Source organism: Sturnira hondurensis, unplaced genomic scaffold (assembly GCF_014824575.4).
Source record: "Sturnira hondurensis isolate 20B ecotype Veracruz unplaced genomic scaffold, ASM1482457v3 Scaffold0001918, whole genome shotgun sequence".
NCBI lineage: Eukaryota > Metazoa > Chordata > Mammalia > Chiroptera > Phyllostomidae > Sturnira > Sturnira hondurensis.
Genome location: NW_028074549.1, coordinates 1,629,644 through 1,650,399, shown reverse-complemented (window position 1 = coordinate 1,650,399; position 20,756 = coordinate 1,629,644). Strand labels below are relative to the sequence as shown.

The following is a 20,756-nucleotide window of genomic DNA, read 5'->3' as shown; positions in this document are numbered from 1 at the left end:
TTACCTATTGAGAATTTATAGAAACAAAAACTACAAGTTAAAAGAGATCATAGGGTAACGTTGAGATCTAAATAATCCACTTTAGAGGAGGTTCAGAATTTGTTAAAGCTAGTTATTGGCAGGGCTCAATATAGTACTTTTTTCTACTAAAGCATACTGCATAGAGAGACAGATTGCCAATATTTTTTCATGAATTTACTAAGTATCTACTGAGGTATGCTGTACCAGCTCCAGGGGACTCAAAGAAAACTAAGACACAGGTCCTGCCATTCAAGAACACAATGTAGTAAGGAAGAAAGAGGAAAAATTAACTATTGTATTACAGTATAAAAAGAACCATTAGAGACCTGCACAAAGTGTTATAGGAGCATAGGAGGGGTGCTAAAATGCAAAGTAATATGTTAGGGAAAAAATTCTTCAGAGAGAAGGTGATACGACCTTCTTTAAGCAAATTAGTAGTTTGGTCAAGTGGGAAAAGAGCTCAAGAGAGCATTTTAGGCAGAGGGAACAGTGTACAAAAGCAACAGGAGGAAAGAATAACTTGACTTATTTGAATAACTGTAAAGAGATCAGAATTGCTAAAAAGTTGTATGCAGGGACTGTGAATGGAGACAAATCTGAAAATATAGTCCAAAATTAAAATGGCTTCATTGCCATACTGAGAACTTTATTGTAAAGGTGAGGAAGAGCCATTGAAGGAGATTATACAGGAGAGTTAAAATCCTTATGGTTGGGAAAGAGTAATGTTTTCCTATTTTAGATTACCTGTTAACTTTAAAATCTTCTTACTACAAACATCTAGAAATATTCAGTAAAATGTCACAAATATTCTTTTAAATGTGTTCTCTCTCTTCCCTCTACAAGCCCCCTAAAAGAAACCTTTCATACCAAGGTGACTCCTCTAATTCACAAAGGGGCTTCAGTCCTATGTACCAAAACAAATGACAGTGTCCACTACATGTAAGAGTGTAGGACTTAATTTTGTAAATAGAACTTGCTTATTTTAGTAGAACTAGAGGTAGATATGAGTTACCTAGTGAACCTCATTTGCAAAAGTGAAAACAAATGAAATCTTAGACTACATAAGTAAATGTAAGTTCATACAGATGGCTTAGTAATATAGTTTTATGGTATCCTTTTAACATGTTTTTGAAAGTATTGACAAATAGATTGAACCCAGGAATGTAACTAGGAGAACATAGAATTGTGAGATTATTATAAAAGACTATAAAATTATGTGAAAGATATTTAACTTAGAAAAAAGTTGTGACATGGAAGGTATTGTTTTCTACTTTTTTAGAGGGCAGACCTTATTTAGGCTAATAGGTGAGCATTAATGGAAAGCAAATTTCAACTCAGAGGGAAGAGCTATCCAATAATTATGGCTGTATATACATGGAGTCATTGCTCTGTTATGCAAGAATCCTGTCATTGTAAGTGCTTATGCAATGGTTAGATGATTTTACGAAAAGTAATTCTTACATAGAAGAAGCTTTATTGGTAATCATCAACATTCATTCTAACGAAAGATTCTTTGATTCGATATAACCAGTTAATTAGACTGAGACCTCTTTAGTTAATTTTGGGATGAAAACACTAAATGAAAGTTAAATTTAACAAGTATATCTGTGCAGAGACGCATTTATAAAGTGATTGAGCCAGTGATTGGTTATTGTTAATAATAGACCCATTAACATTAGGATGCCAACTAGTTAATTTATTAATTCACATTTCCTTTTTCAATATACAGGATCTGGCACAAATAACACCCCTTTTATTATAAAATCATAAGCATGTAATTCTGTAACATAACAATATCATACTCAAACACACATACCATTTTAGGTGAAATGTTCAAATTAAACAGTAAATTATTATGCCCATATTATTACCGTACCAACCACACACAAGCAGGTGCTACTTCTGTCAGACCCTGTATTTTATTAATTGTGCTATTATATTTGTCCCAGTTTTACACCCAGTGCCCCGCTCCACCTGGTGCCCACCATTACCTTTGATAATCCCTGCTTTAGTTCATGTCCATGGGTCATGCATGTAAGTTCTTCAGCAGCTTCATTTCCCGTGTTGTTCTTACATAACATTCCTCTCCCTATTCTTTATCTATCAATTAGTACTTCTTTTTTAATACATAATCTTTATTAAATTTTTTCATTACCATTTAGTCCCCTTATAACCCCCTCTACACAGCAGTCACCATACTGTTGTCCATATCCATGAGTCCTTTTTCCTTTTTGCTCAATCCCTCTATCCTCTAACCTTCCCTTTACACTAGCTGTCATCCTGCTGTCCATCTATAATCTTTCCCCGTTTTCCTTGTTAGTTCAGTTTGTTCGTTAGATTCCACATATGAATTAAATCATTATGGTATTTGTCTTTCTCTGACTGATTTCACTTAGCATGATGTTCTCCTGGTCCACTGATACTGTCACAAAGAGTAAAAGTTTCTTCTTTTTCATAGCCAAGTAGAATTCCATTGTGTAAATGTTTCATAGATGTTTTAGCCAAACGTCTATTGATGGATACTTGGGCTGCTTCCATATCTTAGCTATTGTGAATAACACTGCAGTGATCATAGGGTTGCTTATGTTCTTTTAAATTAGTGTTTTGGGTTCCTTCAGATACATTCCCAGAAGTGGGCATGTTGGGTCATGGGGTAGATCCATTTTAAATTTTTTGAGGTTCTCTACATACTGCTTTCCACAGTGGCTGCATCAGTCTGCATTTCCACCAATGGGGCAAGACGGTTCCCCTTTCTCCCCATCCTCACCAGCACTTGTTTCTTTATATACTGATGATAGCCATCCTGAAAGGTGTGAAATGGTATCTCATTGTGGTTTTTATTTCCACTTTTCTGATGATTAGTGGTGTTGAACATTTTTTCATATATCTATTGGTCATCTGTATGTCCTCTTTGGAGAAATATCTATTCAGATCCTTTGCCCATTTTTTTATCAGGTTGTGTTTTTCTGGGGGGAAGGTTGGTGTTGAGCTTTGTAAGTTCTTTCTAAATTTTGAATGTTAACCCCCTTATCAGATGTATTGGCAAATATGTTCTTCCATTCAGGGGGTTGTCTTTTAATTTTGTTGATGATTTTCTTTGCTGTGCAAAACCTTTTAGTTTGATGATGTCCCATTTGTTTATTTTTTCTTTTGTTTCCCTTGCCTGAAGAGATATATCTGATAAAAAGTTTTATCAGACTACATGAGCAATGACTGATAATTTGCTTCCTGTGATTTCTTCTAGGATTTTTATGGTTTTAGGGTTGACATTTTTTAAGTCTTTGATCCATTTTGAATTTATTCTTGTATGTGGTGTAAGAAAGTCTAGTTTCATTTTATCTGTCCAATTTTCCAACACCATTTATTGAATAAACTATCTTTATCCCATTGTATGTGCTTGCTTCTTCTGTTGAATATTAATTGAAGAATATTAATTCAATATTCTGTTGAATATTAATTAAATCAAACCACTATAATGGTTTGAGTTTATTTTGGGGCTCGCTACTCTGTTTTATTGACCTCAGTGTCTGTTTTTTATTCCCAACATCATGCGGTTTTGATTACTATAGCCTTACAGTACAGCTTGATATTATGTAGTGTGATTGCTCCAACTTTGGTCTTTGTCCAGATTGCAGTTGCTATGCAGGGCCTTTAGTGGTTCCATGTAAATTTTTGAAATACTGGTTTTAGTTCTGTGAAATCTGTCATTGACTCTTTTAGGAAGTGTTTAGAATCAGTAGATTACTTTGGGTAGTGTGGACATTTAATGATGTTGATTTATCCTATCCATGAATATGGTATGTGCTTCCACTTGTTTGTATCTTCTTCAGTTTCTTTCTTCAGTATCACATAATTTTTCAAGTCCAGGTCTTTTACATCCTTGGTTAACTATTCCTAGGAATTTTAATCTTTTTGAAGCGATTGTGAATGGGATTGTTTCTTAATTTCCCTTTCTGTTAGTTTGTTATTGGCATATAAAAATGCAACTGATTCTGGGTATTAATTTTGTATTATGCTACTTTGCTGAATTCATATATTAGTTCTAATAGTTTTTTGGTGGTTCTTTGAGGTTCTTTATGTACAGTATCACGCCATGTGCAGATAAAGGCAGTTATAAAGGCAGATAAAGTCTTCTTCCTTTCCAATTTGGACATCTCTTACTTCTTCTTCTTGTCCAATTGCTGTGGCTAGGACTTCCAGTACTGTATTGAATAAGAGAGGTGAAAGGGGACATCTTAAGGGGAGAGCATGTAGTTTTTGCCCATTGAGTATGACGCTGGCATTGGATTTGCCATATATGGCCTGTATTGTGTTTAGGTTTGTTTTCTTTATTCGCACTTTGCTGAGAGTTTTGATCATAAATGGGTGCTGGATTTTATCAAATGCTTTGTCCCCATCTATTGATATGATCATGTGCTTATATCTTTCATTTTGTTTATGTGATGAATCACATTTTTTGATTTGCAAATGTTTTACCAGCCTAGCTTTCCTAGAATAAATCTCACTTGATCATGGTGTATGATCTTTTTAATGCATTGCTGTATTCAGATTGCTAATACTTAATTGAGGATTTTAGCATCTGTGTTCATCAGTGATATTAGTATATGATTTTCTCTCTTTGTAGTGTCTTTATCTGGTTTTGGAATTCAAATAATGCTGGCCTTGTAAAATGAGTTTGGGAGCCTTCCTTCCTCTTGGATTTTATGAAATAGTTTGAGAAGTAGACGTGTTAGTTCTTCTCAGAATGTTTAGTGAAATTGACCTGTAAAGCCATCTGATCCAGGGCTTTTGTTTGGTGGAAGTTTTTTGATTTTTACTTTAATTTTATTAGGTGTAATCTGGCTATTCAGATTCTCTGAATCTTCCTGATTGATTTTTCGAAGATTGTGTGTTTCTAGGAATTTATCATTATTTCATCCAGGTTGTCCAGTTTGTTGGCATATAATTGTTCATAATGTTTTCTTATAATTCTTTGTATTTCTTTGGTATCAATAGTTATTTCTCCTCTTCCATTTCTGATTTTATTTAGGTCCTTTTTTTTCTTTTTTAAAAATATATTTTATTGATTATACCATTACAGTTGTTCTATTCCCCCCCTTCATTCCCCTCCACCCGCCCACTCCCTCCCCCACCATTCTCCCCCCCCTTAGTTTATAACCACGTGTCTCAAGTTCTTTAGATTCTATATTTCCCCCACTATTCTTGCCCTCCCCCCTATCTATTTTCTACCTACCCTCTATGCTATTTTCTGTGCCTTCTCCTCCTCCCACTCCCCTGTTGCTAACCCTCCATGTGTTCTTCATTTCTATGGTTCCACTCCTGATCTAGCTGTCCTCTTGGTTTGCTTTTGTTTTAGGTGTGGTTGTTAATAACTGTGAGTTTGCTGTCCTTTCACTGTTAACATTTTTCATCTTCTTTTTCTTATATAAGTCCCTTTAGCATTTCATATAATAAGGACTTGGTGATGATGAACTCCTTGAACTTGACCTTATCTGAGAAGCACTTTATCTGGCCTTCCATTCTAAATGAAAGTTTTGCTGGATAAAGCAATTTTGGCTGTAAGTCTTTGGATTTCATGACTTGGAATACTTCTTTTCCAGCCCCTTCTTGCCTGTAAGGTCTCTTTTGAGAAATCTGCTGACAGTCTGATGGGTACTCCTTTATAGGTGACTGTCCCCTTATCTCTTGCTGCTTCTAGGATTCTCTCCTTCACTTTAGTCTTGGCTAATGTAATTATGATGTGCCTTGGTGTGTTGCTTCTTGGGTCCAACTTCTTTGGGACTCTCTGAGCTGCCTGGATTTCCTGGAAGTCAATGTCCTTTGCCAGACTGGGGAAGTTCTCCTTTATTATTTGTTCAAATAAGTTTTCCACTTGTGGCTGTTTCTTTCCCCCTTCTGGTACCCCTATAATTCGGATGTTGGAACGTTTAAAGATGTCCTGGAGGTTCCTAAACCTCTCCTCATTGTTTTGAATTCTCATTTCTTCATTCCTTTCTGGTTGGATTTTTCGTTCTGCCTTCTGGTCCATTCCATTGATTTGAGTCCCAGTTTCCTTTCCATCGCTATTGGTTTCCTGTGTATCTCCCTTCATTTCAATTAGTTTAGCCTTCATATGTTCCTCTAATTTGTGACTATAATCAACCAGTTCTGTTCGCATCCTGATAAACAGTGTTTTGAATTGTGCTTCTGAGAGGCTGGCAATTTCTCGGTCCCTGAGAGTTATCGGCTCTGGGACTTTGAGTTCTTCTTGCACCATCTTTTGGGCTATCTGTGCCTATTCCGTAGCAGGATCGGAGCCCTAAGGTGTTCACCAGAGCAGGGCAACTAAGTCACTGGGTTGTGACGCTGTATGTGGGGGCGGGGTCAACGAGGATATGGCGTCCCGCCTGCTGCCTCCCACCGAGGCCCCCACAGGTGCTGCAGCTGTCACTGTAACCGGGCCCAAGCATTTCTTCCGACTGCATGCGAGTGTGCCACCGGCATCAGCCCTCGCCCCCCGGGGCCTGCATGGTCCGTCTCACTGTGCGTGAGTGTGCGACCTCGGTCAGTCTCCCTGTACCCCAACTGGTTCCGGGCTGCCTGCACGCCTGGGTTGGGGGATCTGTCCTGCCCAACCCTGCTCGCTGCTGGCTCCGGCCCTCTTACTGTCCCTGTTGAACGGTTAGTGGTTGTCAGACTTCCGTATAATTGAATTTTCTGTTTCTTGCTGTGTCTTTGTTCTCCAAACCTTTGTTGTATTCAAACTTGGTTGTGGGAGAAGGCACAGTGTTTCCACCTATGCCTCCATCTTGGCGGAAGTTCCTTACTAATGTCTTTACATGCTGATATTCATAATGAATTTTCTAGAAGTAGTTGTTGTTTGCAACATGTTCTGAATTCTTTTGAAGATAGAATTCTTTATTAGAAGCACCTTACAAAACCAGATTTTATAAAACACATTTTTCAGAAACACTGTCCTTGAGCTAACTGTTTCAGCTTTCAACTTCTAACATTTTGATACTAATTCCTAATGCTACCCCAACCAACCCAACTTAGCATCCAAGAATATATATATGAAGAAATATATATATACTTCCAAGAATATATATATATATATATGAAGAATATATATATATCCAAAAATATATATTTTTTCCTTATATTGTTCTGGTCTCTTGAGCGGAGGAGGGGAACAATAGAAGAAAGGTAAAAGATAAATATATTTGCAGCTTATCACAAAGATCTAACTTCTTTGATGTATAAAGAGTCTTTGCTACTCAAATAGAAAAATAAACAAGGTCTAGGGACAGACAGTTCACAGAAAAGGAAATGTAAATGGCTCTTAAACATTTAATAAAGATGTTTAACCTTATTCATAAAAATACGCAAACTGACAGGAACTAGTATAAAGGACACATGGACAACAACTAAGGGGGGTGGAAATGGTAGGGAGGTGGGGAGCACTAGGGGGGTGGGCTGGGATGGGAGTAAAAAACAAAACTACTTGAACAACAATAAAATAAAATAGAGGGAAAAAAAGAAAATGAAAAGTAAAAAAATAAAAGCTGTCTTTACATATAAAAAATATGTAGACTGAAGTACACTGGGATTCTGTTTTCACCTTTCAGATTGGCAGGTATCAAAATGTTTCAACTAGTAATGGTATGTTAATGTGTTTAACATTACTAAAACTCAGAGATTCGGTAATGTTAAAAATGTAAATCTTTGAGATAGCATTTTTACTTCCAGTAATTTATCCTCTATATATACTAACAACTATGAAATGTTTACGCAAAGGTATTCGTTGCAGTATAGTATGTAATAGCGAAAGATTGAATATAAGTTGACTATCAGTAGAGGAATAGTTAAATAAATTACGGTATATTGTTACAGTGGAATACTTAGTAGCCATTTAGAGATTGAAGTATCTCTATAGGAACAATATAGAAAGATCTCTAAGCTATATTAAGGTGCAGAATGTATATATAGTATACCATCATTTGTATTTTTTAAGTATACTGATAATTGCTTTTTTATGTGTAGACTATCTCTGAAAGATTTATAAGAAACAAAAAATGGATGCTTTTGGGATGGGAAACTATATAACTTGGCTACAAGGTTGAAAAGGAAGGCTTCAAACCTGCAATCTAAATATCTCCAAAATGTTTAATAGTCATAGGCAGAGCCTGGGGAAAGGGGTGTCTCCTTCCTTTCTCTGCTTAATCTTACCATAAATTATCTACATAAATATTACTCTGTTGCCTACTCTGGTAATGTTTGAACTTGAAGTGGATGAGAGGGAAATCAAACTTCTATTGCTCTCTTTGCTTTTTGTGGAGGTTTTTTTCTAACTCTTTGCATGTCAGCAAACAGTGAGTTTTTAATCTCCCCTTTCCATTTAAGACCATGTTAGCTGATAGGGACTTACCCTGGGAGAGTTGAAGTGAGTGGGGGAAAATAGGAGAAAACAACAGAGATGCTTAAAATATACATGAATCATGATAGAGGAAAAATAAGACCTCATAGTCCAATCTTCTCTAGATAGAAAGTTATGTATAAAAATGTTCTCAGTTTTGAAATAGCATTTGGTTTTTATCATAGAAAATCTAGATTTAAGGAATACCCCTCAAAAAGAAATATAAAGACAACTATCTCAGTAATTTTTGTTTTCCAAGTCTTTCTTTTAGATGATTAAATTTAAAAAACAAATGAACTTAGGATGGGGAATGTGCGTTTGCTTTTCCTTTTAGTTATTTATTTTTTTAAATTTCTCATAAGAACCAAACTAGTTGGGGAAACATGGAAGGAAGTTCCTAAGAGCATGGGAAAGGGTCCTTTTCATGATTCAAGTTAGCCTGATTATGTCTAATTAATGATACAACAAGAGATTATCAAATACCTCTAGCTGTAATTCTCCTGGGAAGTGATAAAATAGAAGGAAAGGTAGTGCTTTAAGCCCAGATGCTCAGTTTGTTTTTAGAAGAACCTACAGGACGATATGAGCATTCTATGCCAAGCCTCCAGGGATAGGTTCCGTTCCTGTTATAGGAGAGGAAATCTCTGATTTTAGGTAGGTATGTTTAATTCAGAGAGAAGATAATTTTGAAACCTTACATATGGTTACTCATAATAAGCCATCTTCTCTAATCTACCTATAACAATAAAAAATTAATATTTTGATGTCAATAAAACTAAGAACAGTAAAAGCCTCCCAAAAAAGATAAAGTGGAAAAAATACTCCAAGGTGGCAATGAATCATGAGGCCACCCTTTAGTTCTCCAAATCTACACCTAAATGTTATTTGTCATGCACAACATATTATATAAAATGCTTAATTAATGGTGGCATATTCTGCAAAAGATTTGTCTAAAGAATCTGACTACAGGACCATATAGAGAATTCACTCATGTGGCTGGTGGAAACTTAAGACATGTTTTAAAAGGTCCAGACCTTAAATTACAGAAACTGTGAGAAAACTTAAAGATAAAATACAGTCTGTTATGTGGAAAATCTATAATGAAAATTTTAAACCTTAGCTAATATGTAAAAAAGAACATAGCACAACCCTTTTTAACATCAGCAGTAATGATTTATTGTAGTCTGTACAAGTTGGATGATCATTCTGCCCTATCACATGGGCACGTTTTTTTCAACCCCTGTGGCCTTAATGTTTGACTCTGACAGGATTTGCGTCATTGATCCATATCACTGCCCATGTGATATCAGCATGTGGATATACAGTTATTGAGACACAGTTAACCTAATGTACTTCAATAAATCCCAAACCTTATTTCCTACTAGAATAACAAAGAATGATCCATCATTGTTCACATTAAACTGATACTAAAAATAACAGTGTTCACAATCTGCTGTATGCATGCACATTAACATCACAGCCTTTGTAGCATTCTAAATAAAAGCACTAAAAATACTTTTTGTTTAGAAGCAGGTACTTGGTAAACACATCTCCTATTTCCAGTTTTTTATTTGTATATAGTTCAGTTTTGTGCTAAAAGTAGATTCTAAGCATAATATGAAGTTGTTCTTCAAACTTTCTTACTGTGCTTATCTAAATTCTTAGCAAATATAATTATAGAAAGTTCCAACTACCTGTATGTACATAGATAAATGAAACTGCCTATAATTCTGAATCATACTGAAGCTCCAAGTAATCTAAGCAGTGAATAATGAATAACCTTAATTTTTTTCTTCTGTAATTTCCTCCATCATTCTCTTCTCAAATTATAATCACCAATTTGTTAAATTCCTAGACTCAAGACCTTTGCTAATTTCCTGCCTCATGTAAATAAATGTTGCAAGGTGTTTTATAGCCTTAACAGATAAGCATTTCAGTCTTAGCTTATGCTTACCATCTTGGTATGTAACCAGTTTAACATTTGTCCCAGACTTTTCATTTTTAAACAGAGTATAATTAATAGTTACAGTAAAATAAGCCATGATGTATCTGGTTAAGCATCATATTATATTTCCAGCTTCTGCCATGGTCTCAGAATTCTAAGTAAGCAGGTTATTCATCTCCTGTTTTTACTTTAAACTGTGATTAAATCTTAAAGGCAATCAGAATAAACATTTCTCTTTTCCTGACCCTTGCCAGAAGCACATCAAGGGGAGCAGTTAAGGGGTTTACTAGTAAAGAGGGCTGAAGACTGCTGATTCCTTTTGGTCTCCTGGAGGAAGTGATGGCAGAAATCATTTGAAGCTGCTGCCATGCTGACCACTTGGTATCATCAGGCCACCAGTTACAGGTTAAGTGGGAAATATATTGGTTAGGTGAATGTGAAGTATATGCAGTAAATAAAATCTAAATATTCCTGCCCTAGTCAGGTAGCACAAGAGCTACCTGGTTGGAGCGTCCCTAGTGCAGCCAATGCATCCAGGGTTGCAGGTTCGTTCAATCCCTGGTCAGGGCACATGCCAGAGGCAACCAATGTATGTGTAAGGGGGTTGGACAACAGGTCTCTGTTTCTCTGTCTCGCTGTCCCCTCCCTTCCTATCTCTCTCTCCCCCCTTTTCTCTCTTTCTCCCCATTGCTCTTGCTCTGTCTAAAAAATCAATAAATTAAGTTCAAAAAAATGTAGCCCTGGCTGGCATGGTTCAGTTGGTTGCAGCATCCTTCCATAGACCAAAGGTTTATGAGTTCAATTCTGGTCAGTGAATTACCTAGGTTGCAACTTAAATCACTGATTGAGGTGCACATAAGAAGTTAGCCAATTGATGTTTCTCAAACTGATGTTTCTTTTTCTCTCTCTCTTCTCCTCTTCTCTCCCCAACCCCTATCCTTCCCTCCCTCCCTCCCTCCCCCTTTCTTGTCTCTGAAAACAATGGAAAAAAAAAACTCCTTGGGTGAAGATTAAAAAAATGTTTAAACTAAATATTCCTATCATAGAATATATTTTAAAATAATCTGTATGTTTTTCTCATTTATTATATAAGTCTATAACTATTATTGGCAGTGCTTTTTTATTTTGCAGTAAACCCTTTCAGCAACAATGAACTACAAAAATGTTGGTGAAACATTCAAAAGAATCAAATAAAATTCACTGACTTTTGTTTGTACAAATATTTAGACATTTATAGCATCGATGAAAATATTTGGATTGAATATTTACACATTTCAATAAGATTAAAAAACAGAACTGAGACTGCCCTTCATGTAGCACAATTTGCCCCCAGCTCACCAAACAGCACCTCAGAATCAGAGTATTTTAATATAATACTACAGTACTAAATTAAAATATTATAGAAAAGAGGCAATTGAAGGTATCCTCAGCCTCAAAATAATTAACCAGAAAATGGAACAGTTGCAGGCATTTTTATGAAAAAGAAAAAGAAGACTGTGTTGAAAAAGAAAAAATCCAGTTAACTACTGGCAAATTGATTAAAATATATGAATATGTGCTAATAATTGTTCTGCTTATACTACTTTTTAGTGTTCAGATATTAATATAAAGCAGTTTATAAATACTCTCTAATGTTTTCTTTGTATTTTTAAACAAAATACTTTACTTTTAAATATTTTTAAAGTATATTTTATTGATTATGCTATTACACATGTCCCATTTTTTCTCCCCTTTATTCCCCGCCATCCTGCACACCCCTCCCAACAGCATTTCCACCATTTAGTTCATGTCCATGTTTCATACATATAAGATCTTTGGCTTCCCCTTTCCCATATATTCTTAACCTCCCCCTATTTTGTACCAACTATTTATGCTTCTATTCCCTGTACCTTTCCCTTCATTTTCCCCTCTCTCCCTCCCCACTGGTAACCTTCCCTGTGATCTCCATCTCTGTTAGTCTGTTCCTGTTCTACTTGTTGCTTAGTTTTGGGGGGTGTTTTGGGGTTTTTTTTTTGTTCAGTTGTTGATACTTGTGAGTTTGTTGCCATTTTGCTGTTCAAATTTTTGATCATCTTCTATTTCTTAGGTAAGTCCCTTTAGCATTTCACAGAATAAGGGCTTGGTGATGATGAACTCCTTTAACTTTACCTTATCTGGGAAGTACTTTATCTGTCCTTCCATTCTAAATGATAGCTTTGCTGGATAGAGTAATCTTGGATGTAGGTCCTTACCTTTCATGACTTTGAATACTTCCTTCCAGCCCTGCAAGGTTTCTTTTGAGAAATCAGGTGATAGTCTTTTGGAAAATTTTTTTGTAGGTAACTGTCTCCTTTTCTCTTGCTGCCTTTAAGATTCCTTCATTTTTTATCTTGGATAATGTAATTACGATGTTCCTTGGTGTGTGCTTCCTTGGGCCCAACTCCTTTGGGACTGTCTGAGCTTTCTGGGCTTCCTGGAAGTCTACTTCCTTTGCCAAACTGGGGAAGTTTTTCTTCCATTAGTTTTCCAAGTAAGTTTTTGATTTCTTGTTCTTCCTCTTCTCCTTCTGGCACCCCTATGATTCAGATGTTGGAATGTTTAAAGTTGTCCCAGAGGCTGTTTAGCCTCTTCTCATTTTTTTGAATTCTTATTTGTTCATTCTGTTCTGGTTGAATGTTTATTTCTTCCTTCTGCTCCAGTCAGTCGATCTGAGTCCCAGTTTCCTTGCCTTCACTGTTGGTTCCCTGTATATTTTTCTTTATTTCACTTTCTTCCTCTATTTCGCAACCATGCTCTTCACTTCTTCCTCTATTTTACAGCCGTGCTCAACCATTTCTGTGAGTATCCTGATTACCAGTGTTTCCAACTCTGCCTCTGGTAGGTTTGCTAACTCTTCATTGCTTTTTTCTGTTTTTGGAGTTTTGATTTATTCTTTCATTTGAACCATATTTCTTTGTCTTGGCTCAGCTGTTCTGGTGTAAGGGGTGGATCCTTAGGTATTCACCAGGGCGGGGAATACATTGTGGCACTTTATAAGAGAGAGGGGTCAGAGAGGGAATAAGGCCACTTGCTGGGCTCTCTGTCACTTCCCCTGCTGCCCATAAGCAAATTAGGCTCTTCTGGTGCTGATTCCCACATTGGTGTATTTGTGTACATTCTAGGAACCTGTGGGTGTCCAACAAACTCCTGTGAGGATGGGAGTTTCTTCCACCCCCACAACCCACACAAGTATTTACAGCCACAGATTTTGAGGCTTTCTTTTCCTATGCTGGAACCCTGGGTTGTACAGTCTGCCTCACTCCCCAACTGTTCCTATCAGTTTATTCAGCATACAAATGTGGAACTACCCAGTCTGCCAGCCACTGTCTTGCCCTTCCCCTTCTTTGCCTGGCTGCCTCTTCTCTGTCTCTTCTACCAGTCTGAATGAATGGTTTTTCTTTAACTCCTAGGTTGTCAGATGTCCATATAGTTCAATTTTTCTGGCAGTTCTGGTTATTTTCTTTGTTTTTAAATTTGTTGTTGTTCTTTTGGTTGTACAAGGTGGCAAAGTGTATCTACCTACACCTCCATTTTGGCCAGAAGTCCTTATTTTTTAATGTATTTTTAATAGAATTTCTCTTCATACTCCTCAATTAATGAAAGTAATTTGTCGATTAATGAAGTTAATGTCCTTTTACTGTTTGAGACTTAAAATACCCTTTGTTTATGAAATTGTGTGGTAATATAGGATTGACTTCCTTCTAATTCTTCCTTCCTTCAGCCTTCATGCAAAAGCACAAAGCTAGACAACTGTTGACAAGAATAAAGTCAAACTAGGTTAAAGACTTAAATGTAAGGCTGAAAACCATAATACTTCTAGAAGTAAACATGCAGTAAAATCTCTTTGACATTTTCTCTTAGCAATTTTTTCCTGATATATCTCCTCAGGCAAGGGAATCAAAAGAAAAAATAAATAGAACTACATCAGACTTAAAAAGTTTTCACACATCAGAGGGAACCATCAACAAAATAAAGAGTCAGCCTGCTGAATGGGAGTAGATATTCACCAATGATATATTTGATAAGGGGTTAAGATACAGAATTTATAAAGAATTTATATAACAACACCAAAAACAAACAAACAATTCAGTTTAAAATTGGATAGAGGACCTAAATAGACACTTCTCCAAAAAGAGCATACCAATAGAAGTATGAAAAGGTGCTTAACATCACTATTTATCAGAAAAATGTAAATTAAAACCACAAAGAGATATCACCTCATACCTGCCAGAATGGCTATCATCAGTAAGTCAACAAATAACAAGTGTTGGCAAGGATGTGGAGAAAAGAGAACTCCTGTGCACTCTTGGTGGAAATGCAGATTGGGGAAGGCACTGTGGAAAACAATGTAGAGGTTCCTCAAAAAAATTAAAAATGCAACTGCCTTATGACCCTGTGATTCCAATTCTAAGTATATAGCTGAAAAAAACCCAAACACTAATTTGAAAGAATGTATACACCTCTGTGTTCATTGTAGCATTATTTACAATAGCCAAAATATGGAAGCAACCCAGGTGCCTATCAATAGATGAATGGATTAAAAAGTCGTGGTACTGTGAGATATTACTCATCCATGAAAAAGAATGAAATCTTAACATTTGTGATAGCATGGTTGGACTTAGGGGGTATTACACTAAGTGAAGTAAATCAGGAAAAGACAAATAGCATATGATTTCACTTACATGTGGGATCTAAAAAAAAAGAACAATAAATGAACAAATTGAAATAGACTTGTAAGTAAAGACTAATGGTAGCCAGAGGAGAGGAGGGTTGGGAGACCAGGTATAAAAGGTAAAGGTAGTAAGAAACACAAACTGATAGTTTACAAAATAATCACAGGGATATAAAGTACAGCCTAAGGAATATAGTAAATAATATTGTAATAACCATATGGTGCCAGGTGGGTACTTAAAATATCAAAGAGAATACTTTGTAAAGTATATGATTGTCTAACCACTATGCCATATCCCTGAAATTAATACAAAATACAGTGGAACCTCAGTTCTAGAACTTAATTCATTCCAGAAGTCTGTTCAAGAAGCAACTTGTTGGAAAACTGAATCATACTCATACTCATGCATCTTCTCCTTTGTCACCTGAAAGATGCATGACTGATCATACAGTTATGAGCATGAAAGGGTTGTCAAGTTGAGAACCAAAGTCTTTGTTCAACAACGGAGACATTTTTTTCAAGAACACCTTGGTCCTGAACCAAATTATTTGAGATGGGAGAGGGGAGAGAACTGAGGTTGATTGTTATATTGAATATAAACTGTAATTGAATATTTGTAAAAAGAAAATGTAAAAAAGGTACAATATGCTCATCACTGTGTAATGTATTCCTCTAATTATAATACCATCAATGCATCCTCTCACTTTATTTTTATAGGAAAATTTTTGACTGATGCACGTACTTGAATTAAGGTCTTTAGGAAACACTCATAAAGTACATCTATATTTTCTCCATTATATCTGAAAGATCATTGAAAAGTATGGATGATGTCACCAATCCTCAACATTAGTACTTTGTGGCAATTGTGACAATAATAGGGTCTAGAACTAAGTCTTGTTAGAAGGGCACTGGAGACAAGTAGAAATACTGTATGGGACAGAAATGACCAATAAAGCAAAGACTTCAGAAGGAGGAAGTGGAGGTCATATCTAGGATAGAAGTGGAGAGAGAGTTCTGCCCTGGTGAAGGGACAATGGTTCTTCTAAAACTAACGTTGAAAGTGTTCAGTTTCATACTGAGATATGTGGTTAAGGTCAGTGTGGATGAACTTCTTAAAGAGTGGTAAGGATCTCTGATAATGACTCTAGAAAACAGGATAGATTATTAACCAGGGATGGATTTCTTAAAGGATTCCTGAGCAATGCTGACAGCTGAGTTAAAGTTCTAGATACCTAAATTTATAAACATGCCATTTGAACACTATTTGATTTCTATAGTTCGGGTCTAAGAGAAGGAAAGGTAAATATCTGCTTGATTAAAATTGGCGATTTTCAGGGGAGGGGATGGGAAAGGAAATCAGTCTATGAAGTCAGTGTTGGATCAGAAGAAAGGGGAGGTTATTATGAAGAAAAACAAATGATGTAGAAGAGAACTGGAGAGATGAAAGATATGTTGACCAAAGACTGAAACATGAAACTTTTGAGATTTCTAAAATGAGAATGAAATTCAAATAAGTGAAAGTCTCATGATGTGTGTTGGAAAATGGTTTATTCAAAACAGAGTGGAAGAGAAGAGTTCAAGAAAGTTTGAGACTCGGTTTTGTGGACATTAAAGTGATCATGCTCATTCATGGGCAAAAATTTGGTTGGAGAAAAAAGAACTGTAAAATGGTGCCAAACTTCTCAGTGACAACCAAGCGTGAGAGCAGTTAGACGGGATGGAGGGTAACATACTCATGTGATGTAACCTTAAGGAAAAAGAAACTTTAGTATAAAATGAGAACAACAGTGATAATGTGGAAGCAGCCTTACGGTGTCTGGAGACTGCCTCAGGAGGGAATGGAAGCCTCTGCTTTCAAGGGCTGCTGAAAAAACTATTCTAGGGGATAGCAAGGTTTTACTTAAAGGAAGCAAGTGTTCTGTGAAAAGATTGAGGACAGAAACGGTTTAATCACCACAATGGGAACGATTGAAAAGGTAACCAGTTAAAGGAAGCTTCAGGAAATGGAAACATAGCCCTGTGAGAACATGAGCCAAAATAAGGAAGTGGGCTTGCAGGGGTTTGCTTTTTGTTTAGGTACTGAAGATCTGAGACATGGTTGGAATTACTGAGAGGCTCAGTTCAACATTTACCAGGAGACTGCCATTAATTCTTGCTCTTCAGGCCAGCCTTTCCTTTTAGTATGAGCTCAGAAGTCAACAATTACCCCTCCCAGCATGTGAGAGTGGTCTTTCACTCTTACCTCTTCTCGAGTGTCTAACATTTATTTATTGAAATTAAGTTATCCCTTGCCAGTTCTTGTTCTTTTTTTTGAAGCCTGGCCCTTTGAGCATGGGTTACTTTTCAATATAGTCTTTCTGTTACATAATACTGGCTTTTCCTCATTGTCTACCCTTGGCAAATTACTTAACTGCATTCTGCTTTAGTTTCTTTACCTGACAGATGCCTACTTCAGTTATGATGAGGATTGAGTTAACGTATATAAAACACTCCAAACGGTGCCCGGCACTCTACACTATGTAATTTTTATTTTGGGAAAAAAAGTTATACTTTTACTTACGTTAACTCTCATTTATTGAGCAGTGCCAGCCAATGTACTTGGTACTTTAAATTTATCTAATATTCCCACAACAATATTGTTTATTTTAACCTTTTACAAAAGGAATCAGAATCAAAGAACAGTAAGTTGCCTTGCTAATAAATCTTAAAGCTGTTATTAAAACTTATCTTTTGATACCAAAATCCTTTCTATTTTTTTAATCCTTACCTAAAGACATGCTTCCTGATTTTAGTGAGCAGAGGAGAGAATGAGTGAGAGAAACATCAGTGTCAGAGAGAAACATTGGTTGCTTCCCTTGGCATGCCCTGACGGAGGAATAAGCCCACAACCAAGGCCCTGACCAGAATCTAATCTGCAACCTTGCAGTTTGCAGGATGACACTCCAGCCAACTGAGCCATAACCATCCAGGGCCCAGAATCCATTTTCTTTCCATTCTGCAACTTGATACAACTCATTATTTAACATACATAGCACCATAAGTAATGAAAAGGCCTCTATCATTTTTTACAGGCTTCTTTCCCTTATATTTGGTCTCCTTCCTGGTCTCCAGCTGTGCTTGGATAGAGTGCTGAGCTTTCAGATTTCATAAAAATGAGTGAAATGCTCTCCACCAAGTATCTGTATTAATGCCCAGGTTAAATCTTTTAAAAAAGAAAAGAAGACAGTAAAAGTGGTTGCGTTTATTATTAATTTAAGGGGTAAATGCCAACCTGAAATGTAAACCCCAAGTTTGAGGAATACTGATCAGGCTTATATTCTTAAGTCTGTTCTTTGTGGCCATTAATTTACAAACACATCTCAGAGTGAATCTTCTAAAATCATGTCATATGTACGAACCCTAAACTTTCCAAACAAGTAGCAGCAGGCTGGCTAATAAAATTTGAGTTGGTTCCTAAGGAAGTCTGAAAGATGGTCAAATTCTAGGTAGCAGCAGTAAACGCTGGCAGCAGGAACCTTTGCTTCTCCCCGCCCTTTGCCCTTTCCTCTGTTAACTGCAGGTCACGTGATGAGATAGCTATCACGTGACTTGGTCAAAGGCTCTTCCTCTCCGCTTGTTGGAGAGGGAAATGCGGAACCGTTTCCCAATTAAAGCAGTTACGTGTGCTAGTACGCTATTTCCTTGTTGGATTTGTTCTCTGCTGCTACTGTAAAACGAAAATGAGTGGTAAGATTTGCTGGCTTTTTTGAACATTCTGTTTTTATTTTAAAACACAGAAAGCATTAAATCAAGCTAAGGTCGTGGAGGGAGTGTGTGTGTGTGTGTGTGTGTGTGCAAAAGCTGCCAATCTGTCGTTATAAAAATACTTTAAACTGTTGCCGCTTAGTTATAAAGGATAAGAATCTAGAGTTGGGCTGATTTTACATTCCTCCAAATATTCCTTTCCAGTGTTTTTATTTTACTAGGTTTTTTTAGAACTAAAATCTGAAAATTGACATCAGATTATTTGGAAGCCATTGTTAAATCTCGCTTGTAAAGAGAATGTGTAGTAGTGCATCAGTATTTCATTTTAAGAATTTAAACCTATAAGTATTTATAGATTCATTTTAAAAATTAAGTGTGAACATTTGCTAATAAAGAAAATAGAACTTATACTAGCTGAAGTATCTTTTAATATGCCATTGATGGCACTTGTAAGGAATTGTTGGTGAATAGAGTTTCCTCTTCTGTAAGATTTGAGAATTGAAAATACTCCCTTAAAAAATAATCAATACAATAGCTCTGTGACTTGCGGCAGGTTTTGCTCAAATCATGCAGATTATTCAGAAGCTGCTAGATGTATCTACAGGTATTTGGATATAGCCACTCTTGTGCAGATGGGCATTTAAGTGGTACAATCTGTAGAAGATTTATCTTCTTTTCTTCATTGGAATAAAACTTTCCTCAGTGCTTTTAATTAGGGTCTGTAGTTAATCTTTTAGGACTTACTAAATTAAAAGGTATTACTGGTACTAAGGAGGTAATCAGACATTTGCATCAAGTATGTCGGGTTTTAGGATTTTGCTGCTATAGACAGCAGCAACAAAAATGTTAACACTGTAGTTCCAAACCTCAATACTTGTATTTGTTATGTTTATACAGTCAGTTTTACATAAAGTTCTGTGTTCAGTGTTAATTTACACCAGTATTTATAGGTAAAAGTATGGTATCCCTGATTTGTCTTTTTAAAAAATATGATCATGTACCATTTCTGTCTCCAGATAAGAAAATTTACTTGCTAGTGTGAAATGATTACTTCCTAGGGAAATGAGTTAATCATTATTCCTGTACTGCAATAGTAATGTATTTACTGTTGGTTTATTGTGGGTTGGGTTTGTTTTATTCTGTTTTCAATATCACACTTAAATATAATTAAAGGATAAAGTTGAATTTCATATGACTAAATTATGAACTATTTGACAGCTTTTAAAGTATAATATGGTTGGAATTATAATTATATAGTACTTACCTATTCATATTTTTAGTAAAAGAAGGGCAACCCAAAGCAGTTATGTAGTTTTAGAGGCTTAGATTTCATCAGCAATAACTTTTTTACTCTGATGACAAAAAGAAAAACAAAAAACACTATACTGATGATAGAAGGATGAAATTTGACAACACATGAAAGGAACTGCACTCCCTGGAAGCTCAATGTTAAATTCCTTTATTAAGATTATAAACAAAGTTTTCAAGGAATTCTTTTTCCGGTTCTCAGCTGAATTTCACAGATGATGAATAATATCTGTCTAAGCCAATTCTAAAGACTCCAAAAGCTAATTCTCTGTAGTTTTATGTAAATTAGCTAAAAGAAGGAAACCAACATTCGTTTAAAACTCTTCTCATTTTCTCTTGAGTCCAGCAAATGGAAGTTAAAAGGTGAGTTTTGGATGAAGCCTTTCTTGCTTAAAGGTGTAAAGAACCTCACAAGTTTTATTGAGTAAATTAATAGTATCTTAAATTTAGGAAAACTTTATTGTTCTTTTCTTGTTTTTCAAGGATATAAAGATGAGGCCTTAATTTTATAAACATGCTTATGTCTCATTATATCAGTTGTCAATAATGCATAATATTTTAATGTTTCCTGAATATGTAGTAGAGTTATATCCTTAGAAATGAAACTGCCTGATTTTGAGTCCTACTTCTACCATTAGATAAGCTTAATCTCT

The 20,756-nt window shown here is 35.9% G+C and overlaps 1 protein-coding gene across 5 annotated transcripts in view; it reads left to right on the top strand.

Annotated features, from left to right (window-relative positions):
- The window catches only part of FNDC3A (fibronectin type III domain containing 3A), a 212,789-nt gene that overhangs the window by 113,458 nt on the left and 78,575 nt on the right, over positions 1–20,756 (top strand). The window contains exon 1 of one of the 5 annotated variants that reach the window (XM_037037952.1): positions 18,669–18,777. The exons of the other annotated variants lie outside the window; for them this stretch is intronic. Coding sequence (XP_036893847.1) covers positions 18,771–18,777 — 7 coding nt within the window. The 5' untranslated portion in view covers positions 18,669–18,770. Of the gene's footprint in view, positions 1–18,668; positions 18,778–20,756 lie in introns of those variants that run through there. 5 annotated transcript variants of the gene reach the window in all.